The sequence below is a fragment of the Condylura cristata genome, unplaced genomic scaffold (genome assembly GCF_000260355.1).
Source record: "Condylura cristata isolate star-nosed mole 26May11 unplaced genomic scaffold, ConCri1.0 scaffold00011, whole genome shotgun sequence".
Taxonomy (NCBI): Eukaryota; Metazoa; Chordata; class Mammalia; order Eulipotyphla; family Talpidae; genus Condylura; species Condylura cristata.
Window position 1 is genome coordinate 53,428,040 of NW_004567112.1, and position 20,246 is coordinate 53,448,285.

Consider the following 20,246-nt stretch of genomic DNA (forward strand, 5'->3'; position numbering starts at 1 on the left):
TAATATAATAGTTTATTTTTACATCATTTTGTGCATTTTTCCATCTCAGTTGTAATCCCCATGGGCTTCCCATCACCAGATCACCCATGTGCCATCACCACAGTCCAGTGCATTTCCCTCCCCCCACTGTTTTTGATCCCATTCCCCACTCTACCCCCATAAAATGTCTCTGATATATAGCTGTTCATTATTATTATTATTTTCTCGCCTGGTCTGTTATACTCCTACTATGAGTATAACAGAAATCATCTGGTATTTTTTCTTTTCTTTCTGTCTTATTTCACTAAGCATGATATTTTCCAGCTTCATCCATGTTGCTGCAAAAGACATGTGTTTATTTTTTTTGGTTGCTGAGTAATATTCCATTGTGTATATGTACCACATCTTTTTAATCTAGTCATCCACTTTTGGGCATCTGGGCTGTTTCCATGTCTTTCCAATCGTAAATAAAGCAGCAATAAACATGGGGGTACAGGTATCTTTTTGAATCAGTGTTTTTGTGTCTTTTGGGTAGATACCTAGGAATGGGATTGCAGGGTCACTGGAAGGCCCATTTGTAGCAGTTTGAGGAACCTCCAAACAGCTTTCCATAGCGGTTGTACTAGTTTGCATTCCCATCAGGTGTAGGTCTTTTATCAAGCAGACCTGTAAGTAGGTGACAATACCCAGCCTCCTTAGTTCCCAGGTTTTGGTGACTAAGTATCATAATGCTTGTGAAAGTAGAGCTTCTGCTATGAGACGAGAGAGCAATTATAGGGCGTGCTGTTTTCCAAAATGAATCTTTAAATAAACTGCAACTGCAAGGCCAGAGCACTATGGGACAATTCTAATCAGCAGATCAGTGAAACCATAGCCCCACTGGAGTGAGGGCCAAGTTCAAAGGGGATAGGGTAGAGTTGTAATTGGAGAAGTAAAGTGGATTTGTTTGAGCTGTGTGGGAGGTAGGACTGTGTAGATCGAATTCAAATCCACTTGCACTTTTTTTTATTGAAGACATTATATACACAAAACCTTTGAACATTGGGAAATTCATAACCTGACACGTGATTTCCAGCGTCCTCATTTTTCATTCTTTCATAACACTGTGACTCATGCTTGTATTTGAGTCCGACATGCCCCCCACAAATCATCTGCAATCTTTTTTCCCATGTGGCTTTTTCCTTCTAGACATGCAAAATCAAAGCTGAGGTTTCTTCCCTGACTCAACCTACCCGACCTGAGTTCCAGAAGCTCCTTTGCACATTCCTTTCCGCACTACAAATGAAAGCGAGGGGGTGGACCTGGCAAAGACACTGTAAACCTGGGCTTGGTTACAGGTCTGGAATCCTGAGTTCAGGAGGCTGACCGGAAGCAAAGGTCATGTCTGTACTGTTAAATAAGGATTCCTGAGTGATAGTCAGCACAATCTCAGAAAACATTCTCACTGGCTGGCCCTTGGGTCAAAGACAATGATAATGAAAACCACAATAGTGTGTGTGTGACTCTTCACCCCTATCGAGTGCTATTTTCTCCGTTGTCTGACTTGACCACAAGTCCCCTCATTTCCTCCCCAGATTTGCCTTTGAGTGGATCCAAATCTCCAGAACACTTCTAAATCTGAGTGTTTTCTCCAACAATGATGATTTTTTCCAGACTACATTAAATGCCACCTGGGCCTCATCAGATTCAACATCTTGCCATGTGTCCAGTTTTTTCCTCTATATTTTATATATATAATCACTTTATTCAATCTTTTCAACACCTTGTGAGGAAACTATTCTAAACCCCACTTTCTGGAGCAAGAAATGGTTATTCAAATGTTAATAATCTGCCCAGGGGCCACAGACCAAGCAGTCTGTGAGGCTGATTTTAAACCCAGGTTTGCTGGACTGCAAAACTCATACTCATGTGACTGCTGTCCATGCTGGAAGGAGTGTTTCTGGACCAGGGACCTTTGGAATATGTTCCTTAGAAATCCAGAATAGAAGTATACCACCAATTTTGTGGTTTCTGGGCCACTTCCTGCAAATTGACAGTGTCAGACAAGGTACCAAGGATGTCTGTATGCTCTGTTTCTACACATAGGGAGGCAAGCATTTTTTCCTTAACAAGTGATTTGTTTTCCATCGAAAGAATCCTTGTTCTCACAGCCACTTTCTTTCCAAAGCTTAGAACACCACATGCTCTTTTGAAGGTAGTGGAGATTTCAGAAACAAAATGTTTTTGGCTGCCCCTCCCCCTTTGAAGCAAAGTTCAAAACATCTGCTTCTATTTCATCTGTTAGCCTTTTGGAGAAAGGCAAATTTGTGATAAATAAGCAAAATTTCTTCCTGAACCAAAAGCCCAGTACCTAGTGATCTAAAAAGACGTTTTTGTTTGTTTAAATGTTGTTGAAGTGATAGAAAACCTATAAAAACACCCAAGATTAAGATAAAGTTAATAAAAACCAAATTTTCAGAGATCAGCTATTAAACACTATAGTAGAGTATTTCCTTCCGCTGGGATCTGAACTGGTTTTGAAAACTGAGCATTTATTGGGGAGGCAATTAACAGGATCATAGCAAAGTTTCCACAGAACACTAACAAAGTCTGGAGTTTATTCCAGATCTCTGCCTGTAGGGAAAAGAAACAGCCAAAAGAGAGAAAACAAACCTCTTGTGGACAAATTAAACTCTTGTGGGCATTCATGCTACAATGGACAGTGACAAGTCAAATATGTTTTGACTAAGATCAGTCTCTTGTGCATAAGTGCACTGGTGTTGAACAATACATTTCACCATCTGAATCTCAATATGTATTTTCTTGTATGCTTATTTTAGAGGATTTTTTTTTTTTGGCCTGTGGTAGAATTTACAAACAATGAAATGACCATCTACAATATACAGTCAGTGAGTGCTAATAAATGCAAACAGCTGTGTACTCAAACCCTTGTCAAAATATAGAGCATATCCATTATCCATGGGCAGTTACCTTAGTAAATTAGGTTTGGGGCCTTAAATGGAATCATATGAAGCTTCTTGTGAAGGATAATGCCTTTGACTCAGCATAATGCCTTCATTTATTATCATCCATGTCATATGTCAGCAGTCTCTTCCTTTTTCTCACTGAGTAGTATTCCATTATATAATTAGTCTCCAGTTTGCATTTTCCTGTAGATTCTTTTCTATTTAATGGGTGTTTTGCTATCTATTTTTCTATTGAGGGACACTTGTTTACTTTTAGTTTTTGTCCAAAGTTGGTAAGAATATTCTTTTGCAACTATTTTTGTGGATAATTCATTTCTCTTGACTAAATGTGTATGAATTGGATTGCTGAGTCATAGGGAAGGTATGTGTTTAGTTTGATAAGAAACTGTCAGGCTTTTTTCTAGAATGGTTGGACCACTTTATACTTTCACTGTCATATGAGGACAGACCTTGATGCCATTGACTGTTAATAGTAGCATCTCCTTTTTGTTTTATTATGTGTTTCTGTCATGACGAATGACCTTGAGTGCTCATTAGTGCTTCCTGGCCACTGTCTATCTACCATTGTGAAATGACCATTTTTAAATGTTTGGTGATCTTTCTATTATTGACTCAGTGGTGTTATTTATATATCTTCATACAAGATACAGATGAGATCTCCCCGTTCCTTTGGAGAGTGGGATCCCAGTTTCTTGATGTTTTTATCTTCATACCCCCCACCCCCCTACCCCCAAATGATACCAGGGATTCTGTTTAGTTCAATACTATAGTCAAGTGCCTGGAATGGCCCTTGGAACATAGCTCATTTATATAAACGTTGAGGGAATGAGTCAATGAATGATGAATAAATGACTTTTGGTCTGCTACCCAGACAAGGTGTTCTTTAAATTAATGATAGTGATTAACAAGGAAATAGAAGACAAGAAATCTTAATGTTACCTTTGAGTGATAAAGTATACTTGGCTCCAAAGACTCAGGATTTAATAAGGGGATTTGTTCACTTAGTGGAAACACAGATAGAATGTCTCAGACTAGCCGCAAGTTCCCATTTTTGAACCTTCTAACGTCAGCCACTTCTGTCTAGTGTGCCTCATTCTGCCTCTATATTCAGATCCTCCCAAGTCTTGAATTCTCATGAGCTTTGCTTGGTGTGTGATCACAGACTCTAACTTCAGAGGATTTTAGCTAATTGACCCAGCTGGTTTCAGCTTTCAACACCTCCTTCCTTGTTCCCTGCTAATGCCAGTCCCTGCCTGCATCAGCTCTGTGCCTTCCTAGCAGGCCACCAGCAGATGTTCTGAGTCCCCCAGGGCCAAAACTGGGCTCCTCCCCCGTGACTTGAAATCATTGCACTGGTCCTAACCCAACAAGCTCCAGCCTTTCCTGTTTGAAAATATAAACTGGGCCCTCCTTGGTGGCACAACAGGTTAAAGCACAGCACTGTGAAGCTGTCACAGCCACTGCAGCCACAAGTTCAATCTCCAGCAAGGGAGGTGACCCACATGGTGTGGCAGACCTCTCCTGACCTGCCCGCTGCTCCCCTCAGCAGTGTTTTTCAGTACACCTGCCTGTTCTGCTTCCCACTCTCTCTGGTGAATCCTCTCACACCCCCACCTCTGGCCTGTACCCCAGTTCTATATGCATAAATAAATAAATCTTTTAAAAAATGTATAAACATTCACATTGGTAGAAATCTTACCATTCACAGAGTATGTTCACATCTATTTTTCATATAAGCTTTTTTTTAATCCCCAAAGGAGGAGGCATAAAGAAGCGATTTAATCTGCTCCAGAATATATCAGTTACCCTCACGTGGTCCAGAGTTTTCTAAGACTTCCTGGTCTTGCTCAATGAATATTGATGCTTTCTTAGCTCTGGTGGGTGTGTATGTGTGGTGCTTGAGACTCCACAGATTTTTTATAGTTCAGCAACTTGGATTACATCTGTTGTTAGAAGAAATTCAGTTACCACACCAAGGACATGTTTGGGTAACTCCCAACCTTTTTACTTAACCACTTTTATGGGTTCTCCCTACTCCACCCTTCTTGGGTCTTGTGTTGTTTAAAAAAATGTTCACCAGGCCCTCCTTGGTGGCGCAGCAGGTTAAAGCACAGCACTAAGAAGCGAAAGCCACTTCAGTATGAGTTCAATCCCTGCCCCAGAGGTGACCACATGGCGCGGCAGACCTCTCCTGACCTGCCCGCTGCTCCTCTCAGCAGTGTACTTTTGTCAGCCTGTATGTTGTGTTCCTCACTCTGTCTTTGGCGAATCCTCTCTCTGCCCCTGCACCTCTGGCCTGTATCCCAGTTCGGTATGCATAAATAAATAAACCTTAAAAAAACTGTCCACTGGCCCTCCCTTGTGGCGCAGCGAGTTAAAGCACAGCACTAAGAAGCTTCTGCATGAGTTCGATTCCCGCCTGCCCCGGAGGTGACCACATGGCGTGGCAGACCTCTCCTGACCCGCCCACTGCTCCCCTCAGCTGTGTACTTCATTGATCTGCCTGTTCTGCTCCCCACTCTGTCTCTGGTGAATCCTCTCACCCTTCACATCTCTGGCCTGTACCCCAGTTCTATATGAATAAATAAATCTTTAAAAAAAAAATGTCCACCAAAAAGCTGCATTTATTAGCTCATTTTACTGTTTTTATTTATCATACATGTATCATCCAATCAGCTTATGGCCAGATTATCTGTACTTCTCTGAGCTGCTTTTATTACAGTCAAAATAAAGACTTGAGGTTTGAATTAGTTTCTGAGACTAACAGGTGTATTTCTATTGCTGCAGGACTTTTTGGAAGACCATGATGTCTGGGTGGGGAATGAGAAGGGTTTTACTTCCTTTAACTCTTTCCTCTTTGATCAGGATTTCTCCCTGGCTCTTTGGAAAGTGAAGTTCAACCAGCCTCACCCCAGTATTTCCTCAGCAGCTGGAGTTTTTGGATTGTCTTTACTCCATGTCCATAGGACTCTGGGGAGAACATGCTTTCATAGAATCAAAGACATCTCCCTCACCTTTACCAAAAGATGCACATTCTAAAATATCATAGAACCAGAACTTTTACAATATATCGAGAACTACATCATTTAAATTATACTTTCAAAAGCTCCGTGATCAGTATTCTGAAAGCAATGTCTCTTTGGGCCTCCCTGGTAGCTGAGGGTTAAAGCACAGCACTGTGAAGCTATTGCAGCCACTGTAGCATGAGTTCGATCTCCAGCCAGGGAGGTGACCCATATGATTTGGCAGACCTCTCCTGTCTCTCCCACTACTCCCCTCAACAGTGTATTTCAGTCAATCAACCTGTTCTGCTCCCCACTTTCTCTCTGGTGAATCCTCTCATCCTTTGTACCTCTGACCTATACACCATTTCTTGTATGCATAAATAACTGAAATAAACCTTTGGAAAAGGAAAAGAAAAGGGAAAAAGCAGTGTCTGTTCATAAATTGAAGTGGGAGGTGTCAGACTGACTTGTTGAAGTTGAGACAGAACATACAGATTAACAGTTTCAGGGAACAGCTGATACGGCTGTCAAGGCCAGGAGCTAATTCATGCTTTCCCTGCTTCTTGTACCTCTTGCTCTAAGTCAATAAATGCCCTATAACTTAATTGTTGGGGGCTTAGACTTTGGAACAGATTCTCCTCTGAGCCCGCCAGTGTAAAAAAAGAACTTTCCTCCACTCTGAGTGCTGGAACAAAATTAGTGGATTAATAACTATAACCCTGTAGCCAGCTAGATAGGAGGTTTCTGTTAGGGAAGGTAATGAGTATAATGTTATCTTAGTATATTTATATTATGCTTAATATTGTATTAATCAAATATTATGCTTGGTCTTGTTTTGTAGGAGAACCAGCAAAAATCCACCAATGTCGTCTATCAGGCCCACCACGTGAGCAGGAACAAGAGAGGACAGGTGGTTGGAACAAGGGGAGGGTTCCGAGGATGCACTGTGTGGCTCACAGGTATGCCATGCTGCTATGACTCAATTAACTTGTTACACACAATATTTATTTTTTTCCCTTTGTTTAGCTTAATATTAGGAGGAGACTGAGAGTTGTAGTTGAAACCTAATTGTGAGAAGTAGAACTTTTAAGTCACAGAATTTTTAAAATTTTCTCCTCTTTGACCAGAAAGGAAAGAAGGAGTCATTTATGATATTCCCTTCACTTCAGGAATTCCATAGGTTTCAATTTTGTGCCTAAACACACTTGGTGTCAGTTCTCAATGGGACATCTCCAATTTGATGTCAAGGTGTAACTGCCCATAAAGTTTTCAATATTTAGAGATATTCTTTGTTGTTTTCTATTTAACATACTAAGAGCACTTAGTTTAAAAAGTCATTAAAATCTGTGCCAAAAGGAGGCCCTCTCTGGTGGTGCACCAGGTTAAAACGTAGAACTATGAAGCTATCTACAGCACTGTAGCACAAGTTCAATCCCTGGCCAAAGAAAAGACCTCTCCTGTCTCACCCACTGCTCCCCTCCTCAGTGTATTTCTGTTGGTCTGCCTGTTTTGCTCCCCTATCTGTCTCTGGTGAACCCTTTCACCTGCTGTACCTCTAGCCTGTACCCCAGTTCTTATATGCATAAATAAACAAATCTTTTTCTTTTTAAATCGGTGCAAAAAGAAAAACTAGTAATTTCTGGTTTGCCAAGAATAGCCACACATTTATTGAAATAACCCACCCACCCAATTGAGGTCACCAAACAACTTCCCTTTTCTTCTGTTTTTATGGTCACAGAATGTCAAAGCTGGTAGCTCTCCTGTCCACCTGTGACCATGCAGGTGCCTCTCTTTATCCTAATAAACCTGTCCTTTCAAAAAGAAAAAGAAATGTCAAAGCTACAGTTGAGTAACAGAACTCCTGGAATTAGTACGGAGCTGTTACCTTATACTCTGAGTACAAGTAGAGGAAATTTAAGACTATATTCTGACATAGTCGGTTTATTTTATAGCTATGTTAGTCTCAAATAGAGATGCAAAGATATGTTTATCTGGGTTATGAAATCAACTTACATGTGACCATCTGCTCCTAAATGCTGATTTATTCTAACCTGATGAAATTCTAAGGAATTTGAAAATCAGGGACCTGCCTTACATCTTTTCTTGCTATTCTGAGTCTTTCCTGTCCCTGGCTAAATCAGTCTCATTCTTCTTTTTCAACTTTTTCCCTAGTGCCTGTGATACTTTCATTTTTTGGTTTCATTCAACGGATTCAACTTCTTCCAGCTTCCGGTGTGAGGACAGTGGCAAGGAGCACACAGCGCCCACCTGACATGGTTCCTGAAATGTCCCCCACCCTCACCTCAAATCCCGAGAGGTGAAGTGTAGCAACAGATCAAGTACAGCGTACTCCAGAACTTTCTTTCTTGTTACGTGTATGTTGATGAGACAGTGGCTTTGTTTGTATATACATACACATACACACAGAGTCCTTTTTTTCTAATGTGGAACATGCTTGAAAAAAGAACTGGTCAAAGAGGAAAAAAAACTAAATGGCTACTTCCTTTTTTCTTACTCTTAACAAATCACCTTCTCTTACTTAATTTTTTTATTCTCATATTATAGAGGTAGGACATTGACCAGATAGACTAGAGCTCTTTGTTGTTTCCTCTAGACTAGAGGAATGCATCTTTGTTCAGGACACCTCTCTATCTTCATTAGGTTGAGGGTCACTTTGGAAAAAGCTCAGAAACATAACAGCAGTGTGTGGGCTCTGTGATTCCATGGCTCTTGAGCAACATCTAGCCGATTGGTGAGCCTCTCTGTCCCCATGGGCTACTGGTCCCCTCCAACCCAGCTGTCATGAGTGCTGTGACAACATTGTCGCCAGATTTCCTAACATTTTTCAAGAAAACCCAGAATCTGGACTTGTATGTACAACTTTCTAATCTTCAAAACACTTTGGCATATAAAATCAAGCACACCAGGACTGTTGATAGCTCTCAGTTACCCTCATATAGGAGCCCCAATTACTTTGAAAGGCCATAATCCTAATAAGGACAACATGTTATTTGGGGACTTGAAAGAAATGCAAGTAGTTATCTGGTAGTAAACTATATCTGATTTAAAGTCTCATGGTTTTGACTTGAGATTATACTTAAATAAGGTAAAAATTAGGATCCAGTCATAATTTACCATCAGACAATGTCTGCTTTGTCTTGCTTATTCTGAACAGGTCTTTCTGGTGCTGGAAAGACAACAGTAAGTTTTGCTCTGGAAGAATATCTGGTCTCCCATGCCATCCCTTGCTACTCCCTTGATGGGGACAATGTCCGTCATGGCCTTAACAAGAACCTTGGATTCTCTCCTGGTGACAGAGAAGAAAACATCCGCCGGATTGCCGAGGTGGCCAAGCTGTTTGCCGATGCTGGTCTGGTCTGCATCACCAGCTTCATTTCTCCTTTCTCGAAGGTGAAAGCATCTGACATTGCACACGATTCTTACACACACAGTCTGCTCCAAATTACCAGGAGAAGGAGTCAGGTAGAAAGCAACCTAAAGGAATGCTACAGTTTTGAGTTACCCCAGCATTTCTTTCTTCCCTCACTTGATCCCTTGTTTTCTCTACTTAATATTGGTTTTATGTAAAAAAAAGTTTCCAGAGGCCAAGAGACCAGTTGGCATAAACCTTCCCAGTTCCCAGGTATAAGTTACACTTGGCTAGAGCAGAAAGGAGTTAAACAAGAAAAATTCCAATGTTCTGTCATTTCTTTAAAGTCAGGATGCTTATGCTTAGCTTAGCAATAAAAAAAAAAAAAAAAAGAGGCAGATCATTGCCAAGCCATCCGCTTATTTGTATTTAATGTTGAAATCACCAAAGTGGAGTGTCACTTTTCTAGTTTTTAAAACAGCAAGTTTCTCTGAGCTACAAATAAGACACCATGTGTCTTGGACATATCCTTTGAATGAGATGTTCTCCTATTGCCAGCCCTGTCCTTTAATAGAGATTCTGTACCATAATTTTCCCTAAAGTCCTCAAGAAAGGCTGTTTATTAGAATGAAATTTCTGGACTTACTCTAAAGGACTAGTTTCTTGCAACCTCTGCAGAACACAAACCCCAGTGTTAATACAAGGTTGTGGAATACCAGAAATCTCTGGATGGTGTCACTAATATGTGTAATATAAAGTAATTAAATTATAGTCCGCTGAAGAGAAGCAGAAAAACTAACCCTTGATGGCTGACTGGAGAATTGAGAGGGGGGATGGAAGAGGAAAAAGAAGAGGGAAGGAGGTATAATGGTCTGTGATGGTGGAGTAGGGGTGACTTTGGTGGGTGCACCATGGTGGTAATACCTGATGGGGATACTCCAATATAACCTCAGTTAAAAAAATAAATAATTAATTTCTAAAAATTAAAAGGAAAAAGAATTCTATGGTGAAACCTCTTCTTACAGTCTTTTATTTTTTTTTAAGATTTATTTATTCATACAGAACTGGGGTACATGCCAGAGATACAGAGGGTGAGAGGATTCACCAGAGACAGAGCAGGGAGCAGAACAGGCAGATGGACAAGTACACTGCTGAGGGGAGCAGCGGGCGGGTCAGGAGAGGTCTGCCGAGCCATGTGGTCACCTCAGGGGCAGGCGGGGATAGAACTCATGCAGAAGTGGCTTAAGCTTCTTAGTGCTGTGCTTTAACCTGCTGTGCCACCAGGGAGGGCCTCAGTCTTTTATTTTTTAACATCACTCTTCATTTTGTACATTTTTCATCTCAGTTGTAATCCCCCTGGGCTTCCCACCACCAATTCACCCGCGTGCAATCACCACAGTCAAGTGCACTCTTCTCACCCCAGCTCAGATTCCTTTCTCCCTTCCACCCCCATAAAATGTCTCTGGTTTATACCTGTTCATTGTTTTCATTTTCACTCGATAACACTTATTTCTCTCTTCCCCTCTTCCCTCCCCCACTCCCATCCCTTCCACTTCTGCTATGAGTGAAACCATCCGGTATTTTTCTTTTTCTTTTTGGCTTATTTTACTAAGCATGATCCCTTCTAGTCTTCTTACATTCTTAACACAAATTTTTCCAGGATCGAGCGAATGCCCGCAAAATCCATGAATCAGCCGGACTGCCATTCTTTGAAATATTTGTAGATGCGCCACTAAACATTTGTGAAAGCAGAGATGTGAAAGGTCTCTACAAAAAGGCCCGAGCTGGAGAGATCAAAGGTAGGATATCATGCTCAGTGGAACCTCTGCCAGTCTTTTTTACTGCTTACTCTTCTTAGTCTGTCACCAGAAATCTTTCTGAAATTTCCAATCTGTTTTCCAAAATTACATAGGTATACACACCTTTTTAATGAATCATAATATAATCAATAGGCCCATGGCTTATGAAAATAAGTCATGGCTTATTTTGAAATAATGAAAATATGGCTTATGAAAACATGGGCATGTATTTGCCATGAACTGATACTTCAGTCATAAGCAATAAAGTTTGCAGAACAAAAATGGATAAAGTGCATGTGTGGGTTTAGGGGGAATATTTCAGAGTTTTCCTTCTTCATATCTTTTATGAGTCAAAACAGCTGCAGAGGACTTGACCTTAGCTTGTCAGATTTTGTTGATAATTTGGGACTTTTGATACTGAGAATTCAGCTCTACATTTCCTAACCTATGATGGAGATCGTAGGTAGAACTTTTCTGTAATTGATATAATCTGAATCTTCTGTTTAACACATTATTCTGAGTTTACTCCATATGTTATGCAAATTAATGAAAAGATTGTTCCATCAGGGGAAGTTGTGATTTTCATCCTTCTGCCTTGCAGGATTTACCGGTATTGATTCTGATTATGAGAAACCTGAAACTCCAGAGCTTGTGCTTAAAACCAACTTGTCCTCTGTGAATGACTGTGTCCAACAAGTAGTGGAACTTCTACAAGAACAGGTGGGTAGACCATTTGTCATTTTGTTTATTTATTTTTGAAAGATTTATTGACTTATGCAGATAACAACTGGGGTACTTGCAGAGGTGGGGGGTGAGAGGATCCACCAGAGACAGGGTGGGGAGCAGAACAGGAAAATCTGAAATACAATGCTGAGGGGAGCAGCAGATGAGACAGAAGAGGTCTGCTGTGCCATTGGGTAGCTCCCTGATGGGGGGATAGAACTCGTGCTGCAGTGTCTGCAGATAGCTTCAGAGTTCTATGCTTTAGCCCCTTGCACGACCAGAGAGGCTCTATTTTTTTTTTTCACACAGTCATGTAAAATCATCTGTTTTCTAAAGCATTATTTTTAGAATTTTCACTTGTATTTATTACCCATTCTGTTTCATTTCAGAACATTGTCCCCCATACCGTAATCAAGGGCATCCATGAACTCTTTGTGCCGGAAAACAAACTCAGTCAAGTTCGAGCTGAGGCTGAAACTCTCCCTGCATTAGCAATTACTCAGGTAAGAGAATTAGACTCAATATCAATCATTATAATCCATTGACAGTTGCTCTTAATAATAAGAAAGGGGTAAGTAAGAGAGATGCAATATCCATACTTCGTTTTTGCCAATCTTTTTAATCCTCTTCTGCCAGCAAATCTGTTACCAAGAGATCAACACCATTACAGAGGCAGATCAGGAAGGTAATTTACACAGGACCATTTCACATCATTGTCATATCTTCAATGATGCCAGAGAACAGGCATCGGGCAGGATTACTTGTTGGCAGTTGCTGAGAACTCAGGCTGTGTTCAGAATGCAAGAGGTTTTTGGAAAATCAGAAGGAATTTGAAGACAACTGAAAGCAACCCTGATCTAAAGTGACATGACGCCTCAGTATTTTGCTACTCTGAAAATCCTACTCATCCTTCAATGGGGAGAGTCCAATCTGAGAACAGTTTGTTTGCATTAAGTTTACTGCCTTGAAGATATACGGTACAATGCCAGTCACTGCCTTTCACATGCTCTTGCCTTTTTATGGGTCAATATTCCTTAATCTAATATAGGGTGGATTGTGTCCTCATTGGTAGTGGTTTTGTCTTCCATTCAAACCTTGAACATTTTGTAATAATAATAATGAGCAACCATATACCAGAGACATTTTATGAGGGTGGAGTGGGGAATGGGATCAGAAATGGGAGGGGGGAATTGGACAGGACTGTGATGATGGCACACGGGGTGATTTGGTGATGGAAAGTCCATGGGGATTGCAACTGAGATGGAAAAAGGCACAAAGTGATGTAAAAATAAACTCTTGTATTAAAATTTAAAAATATATATATATTTGGATCAAGAAGATGGGGTGTGTGTGTGTGTATATGTATGCACACATACATACACACACACACACACATTGGACTACTCCTCAGGAATCAAGAAAGATAATTTCATGCCACTTATGCAACATGGATGGAGCTGGAAGGGATTTTGCTAAGCGAAATAAGTCAGAAGGGAAAATAAAAGTATGAGATGGTTTTACTTACCTATGGAATATGTAAGTAGAGACTCAAGCAGAGGGTCAGGGAAAAGACAAAACTTGCAAGCTGAACATAGATCCCCTGGCAAGCGAGGGGAGGAAGAGCCAAAACACACCAGGGGAGGAAAGCGCACAGGGACTGTGTGATAGATCAGGGTGCGGTGTGATGGGAGAAATAAATACTGTACGAAAATCAAATAAATAAATTTAATAAAATAAACCTTTGGATTTTTTTATAAGAGGCAAATTGGCAACCTGCTTTAGCTTATGAAGACTCTAGACTAATACATCATGACACTTGTAAATGGAATTCTATGTCTCTACGAAATAAATTCTGAATCCTCCAATGCTTTAGGTAGAAGAGAAACACATAATTGTTATAGTTACAGTGCAGAATGATTGCTCTAATAACAAAATGGTCTTAAGCTACAAAAGAACTTCAAAGAACTTAGTGACTAGTTCTTTTGGCCTTAGAGAGGCAGGAAAGCTTTCAGAGCAGTGATTCATGAGGTGGGTTTTAAAGGATGAGTAGGAGTTTTCAGGTGCAGAGGAGGGTAAGTCTGAAAACACATGCATGTTAGATTGTGTATTATTGTTCTCAAATAGCCTTGTTCTCAAATAGCCTGCATGTGGTGAATAGGCAGAGGCACAATTCTCTACTTGAACTTGAGGGGCAAAAATTTGAAGGGCTTTGAGGATCATACTAAAAATTTTGGACTTTTTAGCTTAGAGTCAAAGATTTTGTCTCATTCAGTTAAATAACTAGTGCATTTAGTGAAAATGGACAAAATAAACAGTGCATTTTCCAACCCAATTGCACATCATAAGGATATACATATATAGCCTATAGCATTCAAATAAATCATCTCAGTGGAAAACTTTTCACCACTCTCCTGTAGGAAAGTGAGGCTGTATGAGAGATGGGAACTCTTTTTTTTTTTTTAAAGATTTTATTTATTTATGCATAGGAGATCTGGGTTACAGGCAAGAGATGCAAGGGTGAGAGGATTCACCAGAGGCAGAGGTAGATGGACTGAAATACACTGCTGAGGGGAGAAGCAGGGGAGACAGGAGAGGTCTGCTGCACCATGTGTGTCACCTCTCTGATTGGGGATCGAACTCATGCTATATTGGCTGTGGGTAGCCTCACAGTGCTTCACTTTAACCCTTGCACCACCAGGGAGAGCCCAAGATGAGAACTCTTACAACATAAACGGTTCTACTTTCTTTCTCCTGTCAACTGAATAAGAACAGCCTGCCCCAGGGTCAGTTGGCTACATTCAGAGCTCATAGAAATGTTCAACTGCTTTTTGTGTCTTGCAGCTGGATCTTCAGTGGGTCCAAGTTTTGAGTGAAGGCTGGGCCACTCCACTCAAAGGTTTTATGCGGGAGAAGGAGTACCTGCAGGTTATACACTTTGACACCCTGCTAGATGGTATGGTGGTTTTTGGTTTCTTACTCTTTGCTATTAAAAAAAAAGAATATTTCCCAGAAATCATCACAGAAACAAGAAATATTTCTCCTGGCTTGGTTGATCTTGTGCAAATATTTAGATCTTTTATGGGGTCCAATTTTATTCCATATTGGCTTTTATTTTTAGGATTTTTTTTTTTTGGTTGTTCCTCAAAAGGGTTATTGATTACTTAAAACTGAGGCATTGGAATATAAAGGTGTTACTTGTCCAAGCTGAGAGAAGGCCAAGTCTGTTTCACCTCTGCTGTGCCCTTCACTGGCCCTGATTCAGAAACAACAGTTGGTCAGAAGTAACATTATAAGTGCTAGACTCAAGCCACAGTGGCTGGGACCAATCCAGCCTGTTGCAGACCTGCAGGGCCCCTCCCACTCTCCAGGGTCTCTGTGTCAAAAATTGTTTCATAGCTGCTGTCCTTGGGGGATGCTCCATTGTCAAGAGGCACACCTCTGCGTGAAATATATTTGGAGGTTCCATCCACAAAACTCTAATAGGGTAGTATGAAGGCAGTTTTCTGGACCGAATGGCTTTTAGAGAATTGATGAAAGCCTGTGTTTTCAGAAAACTTCCAGGCTCTTCTATGATCACTTTCTTCTTAGAGCTGTCTGAATTTAGCAAATGAAATTCATCTCTTTTAAGACCAAGAAGGAAAGTTCAGTGCAGAATGTCAATGGTACCATCACATTGAATTTATAATATTGAGCAGGGCTCCAAACCTTTCAGAAAGAAAATAAAATCAGATGACCTTCCTTGGGAAAGTTGTTCATGTTCTAAACCTGTTCTTTCCAAGTTCTTGTGGCAATTCTTATATGATGTGTTTCCTGTAGTCTACAGTAAGGCCCATGGTGACACACACTGGCCATGTCAATCTATGTCACTCTTTGTACCCACAGAGATGCAGATCCTGCCTATTTACTCCCGCCACAGAAGTTCTCATACCTATAGACCTGTGTAACTCATGGACTCTCTCAAGAGAGCATGAGACTGTTCTCTGCCCCTCAGCTAACCTTAGTCAGGGACTCTCTAGCAGGTTCCATGAATGCTACATTCTTAGAAGATTGAGTGGAATAACTCCTGTAGTCATGTACATCCTTTCACCAGTGTAGCTACTCGGGAGTGGGAGAGTTCAGTCTCAAGCTGGTTTCATAATCCCTGTCCCTCTCCAACCTGCAAGGTCTGTTCCTCACACTTTGCATGACTGCCCTGGGGATTCTCTGCTGGCCCTACCACCTGAACACTGTAACCAGGGTCTGCTGGATATGCAACCCCAGTTGTAGTTAGGACTAAAAGTTAGGACTATAGAAATCCCTATATAATTCACTCAGTCAAAGCAGGTATCAGGAATTTACATGCCGTCTACCTCTAGCTGTAACTAGGAAGAGGTAGAAAATCAGAGTGAGTAGAAAATAAATTACAGAGTCAAACTGTCTGGGTTTATATGCCAGTGATAGCCTATGAACTTGGGGAAAAGTACTTAAATTCTCTCATTTCCCTAATCTGTAAAATGGGGATGTTAATAATTGTACCTACCTTGTTGGGATGTTGAAAATTTAAAAGAAGCTTTGGTCCTATGGTAACTTCACCATGGATAAACAAGAGAACTTGAAATCTTTAGAAATTGTTTGATTTAGATATAATTGATATACAATGTAATAGTAATTTCAGATCTATCACATAATAATGTGGTATTTGTATACCACTGTAGTGGTGTATAGTATACCACTATACTAACTGTAATTCTAGTTAACATCCATTGTGACACATAGTTACCGTTCTTATCCATGTGGTGAAAACATTTAAGATTTACTGTCTTAGCAGCTTTCTATTATATAATACAATATTGTTGACTCTAGTTCCCATGCTTTACATTACATTCCTATGATTTACTGATTTTATAATAGTTGGGATTTTGTGCTTTTTCACACCCTTCACCTATTTCACAATCCTGTGGCTTCCAAGTACTAGAAGTCTTTAAGAGACTTAGTTATGTGACCACGGTCACATCAGTTCGGAAGAAGCACAGAAAAGATGTTCACCATCCAACTAACAAATATTTATTGAGTGCCCCATATGCCGTTATAACTGCTACACAGAGGTATTACAGACAGATCTCGGCTCCTTGGAACAGGCAGTGCAATTCCTCTTCTAGACCCCCAGTCCAGTGGGTTCTTTCTGCAACATCACTGATTGTCAAGCTTTCTTTTTTTTTTTTTCAGTCAGACTTTCTTTTTTAAGTCAGAAAACCCTATTTCAGGGAAATCTGAGGTAATACATTTACACAACAGATTAAATAGGAGCTGTTCCTGCAGAAGGAGCTGGCTCTGCCTCTCTCCTGCTTGGACAGCAGCTCTGAAGATGCTAAAAGAGGCCAAGAAACACTCTGCCCTCTATGTACCTGGCAGGTTTGTGGCAGCGCTTGGCTTGAGTGAAGACTTGTGGGTTGAGTAAGCAGCGTAAAATCCTAAAAAGTGATTTGTTCATATATCAGATAGCTAGGCTATATGTCAGCCACATAGATATCATTAAATGCATTCGTTAAAATTTGAGTCACCACCATTGAAGACTTGAAATAATTTCTGCAGTCACAAACATGTGGCCATTTTCATGCACCAACAAACAATTGCACATTGTTTAATCACTTACAATCTGCAGGTAGTATTATTTTTTATTCCAACCATGTCATCTCAAAACATTTTACTGGTTTTAATTTTCTTAAATGTTCTTATTTCCCCCTAAATCAAAAATAATCAACTCCATCCAAAATAACTTTCCAGAATTAGAGGAGCTATTGCCATGTAACTTTTTAAAATCAGATAATCAAGTGAATAAAGCCTTTGAACAATATTCAATAGCATTAAAAAGTAGTCAATAAAAATTTTAGTTTTACCAACTTTTTGCCATCAGATGGAGTCTCTATTTGTTTTGTTTTATTTTGTTTTAAACCAGAACTAAGAGCTTAGAATATTTATATGTTATGTGTTTGTGTTGCTTTAAGATTATTTTGCTGGAGAGCTGAAAACATGTTTCTTAATTGTGTTTGTATTTCTCTAGGCATGGCCCTTCCTGGTATGTACTCTAACTTTCCAAGTAGCTAAGTTATTGGGATTAGTTACATTACACTAGAAATGTAAAAACTTAACAAAAAAATTCAAATGAACTAGCAGATATTGCTATCAGTTCATGATCCAACCAGTTATAATAGAATAATACAGTAGTCACCCCCCTTATCTGTGGGGTATACATTTTAAGTGGATGACTAAAACCCATCTATACTAATTTTTGTCTTATGAATATACATGTATGATAAATTTTAATTTATGAGCAGCCAAAGTAAGAGACTAACAACAATACCTAATAATAAGAACAATTATAACAATATGCTGTAAAATAAAGGTTATGTAAATATGGTCTCTTTCTCAAAATACCTTATAGTACATAATATTTTTTGAAAGCAATTGTCTGGGTAACTGGAAGAAGTGGGCGGGGGGGTGGCTACTGTATTTCTGTTAATTTGAGTATAAATAATAAAAAATTTCTCAGTCAAATGAAGCTGTTGTTTATACTGTTGTATTTGGTTAACAAAAGTTTGGTTAAATTTGTTTCTAAATAATTGTTGAGGTTTATTCCTGATATTTTTTTTAAATGTGATGCTCTCTGCTAATTATTTCTACTGAGTAATAGCCTTCATTTATTTTCATAAACCTAGAAATCTTTATTGCATTTATGCAACATATTTAATTATTTAAGGATAAGCAATTTTAGATGCAGTTTAAAGTGGATGCACCTGGTTGGATTGTGGGTGATTGTACTTTGTTTGAGAAGTCTGATTATGCATGAATTTAATTTCCAACTATGATGATTGATAGTTGTAGAATGGGCAGTAAACATACTTGCTGTGTCTATAAACTTCTGCATTATTCTGCACCAGACTACAAAGGTAAAATTCTGAAAATATATTGTATTGGTATCATTTTCCTTAAAAAAAATTAAAAAGCCTAGTTAAGCAATGAAAAGGAATTTAGTTTTAATGAAGAAACAGTCCAGGCAACTGATGGGAAGATGTATAAGGTTAAATTAAACAAGAGGCTTGAAAATTATTCAAAAACAATTATGCAATAAGATGGAGCTACGTGTTGAACTAGCCATGGCTAAAACACACAATCCTCTTTTCCAAAGTGAAATATACTGCAATGGAATAATCAAGATGATTCCCCTGGGAAGCTGAAGCCCTTCTTTGGAAAAGACTGAAAGTTTAAGTCCATGTTTAAAGCCTTAGAGAAAGTGTCAACACAGAGTTAATTTGTTGGATAAGGCTAGGTATTAGAACAGTTGATTGAAATGATAGGGAAACTGCCTTCAGTCTGCTGTACTGTGTGGCACTTGTAGCTAAGGAGCTCAGTGGGCATCATTAGCAGCTAGCAGGTTTCTTATCTCCCACCTGCTAGGGAGGGCTGTTTCCACAGTCCAGATTTTCATTTTGGGCCAAGATGAAGGTAGGGCAGAGGCTTCATTGGCCAGGAACCTACTGACTCAAGGGAGGTGATCGCAATAGGAAAGTGAAGTATTCCTTGGAGTCCACCCAGAAAAATCAATGGAAGACAGCGCCACAAACCTTGTGCAGACAGATCTAGTCTTCCTCCAGCATCCCATCCAGTCTGTGCTTTACATTTTTTTCCTTTAGGTTGGTCAACCCCTCTTATAAGCAGAGTCAAATATTATGGTCTTTTAGCTTTGTTTTGGTAATCCAAAATTCCCAGAAACATGATTTCTAATTAAATTAGACAACCAGCATCTTGGAACGTGGTAATTTTTGTTAGTCTCTCGCCCTTTTTCTCAAGTAGACTATGTGGTGGGTTAATTGTCTTTCATCATCAGTCTTGATTGTCTGCTCCCTCCCAGCACTCCAGGGCTATATAGATTGTGTGTTTTACTACCCATTTTTCAAGTGGGGAAACTGAGCACAGGAGAATATCAGACTGAGTTCAGCATTCTCTGCCCAGGGCTTGGATTGCTCTTACTAACCCATGAACTTTGCAACACCCGAGTTATTTGAATGACAAAATCAACACTTTCCAGGCATAGTGTCCTATGTGTGATTTAGAAGGGATCCCAGAATGGGTTGTAGGGTTTTATGATGAATAGGATTTCCTTATTGCCAATGTTTGCTGTCTACATCCTGTGATATTATTCAGGTCCCAATAACTTTTTGAGAATACTTAAAAGGGCAATGCAGTAGGCTGCAGAGTCTGGCTTCATAGCTACTAAAGGAATTCTTATGACCCAAAGGAATAGAACTCGGATCTCAAATATTTAACTACTGGAGGCATTCCAGTGCTGGATCTTGAAAGTTAGATTTAAAAAAACTTCCTAATCTGTGGCCCTCCCTGGTGGTGCAGCGGGTTAAAGCACAGCACT

The 20,246-nt window shown here is 39.8% G+C and overlaps 1 protein-coding gene across 2 annotated transcripts in view; it reads left to right on the forward strand.

Annotated features, from left to right (window-relative positions):
• PAPSS2 (3'-phosphoadenosine 5'-phosphosulfate synthase 2) overlaps nt 1–20,246 on the forward strand; it is a 76,577-nt gene that overhangs the window by 35,814 nt on the left and 20,517 nt on the right. The window contains exons 2-8 of one of the 2 annotated variants that reach the window (XM_012723943.1): nt 6,792–6,909; nt 9,126–9,361; nt 10,981–11,119; nt 11,721–11,839; nt 12,232–12,345; nt 14,684–14,795; nt 17,883–17,897. In XM_012723943.1, coding sequence (XP_012579397.1) covers nt 6,792–6,909; nt 9,126–9,361; nt 10,981–11,119; nt 11,721–11,839; nt 12,232–12,345; nt 14,684–14,795; nt 17,883–17,897 — 853 coding nt within the window. The remainder of the gene's footprint in view (nt 1–6,791; nt 6,910–9,125; nt 9,362–10,980; nt 11,120–11,720; nt 11,840–12,231; nt 12,346–14,683; nt 14,796–17,882; nt 17,898–20,246) is intronic. The other variant, XM_004680893.2, reaches the window with a different exon arrangement.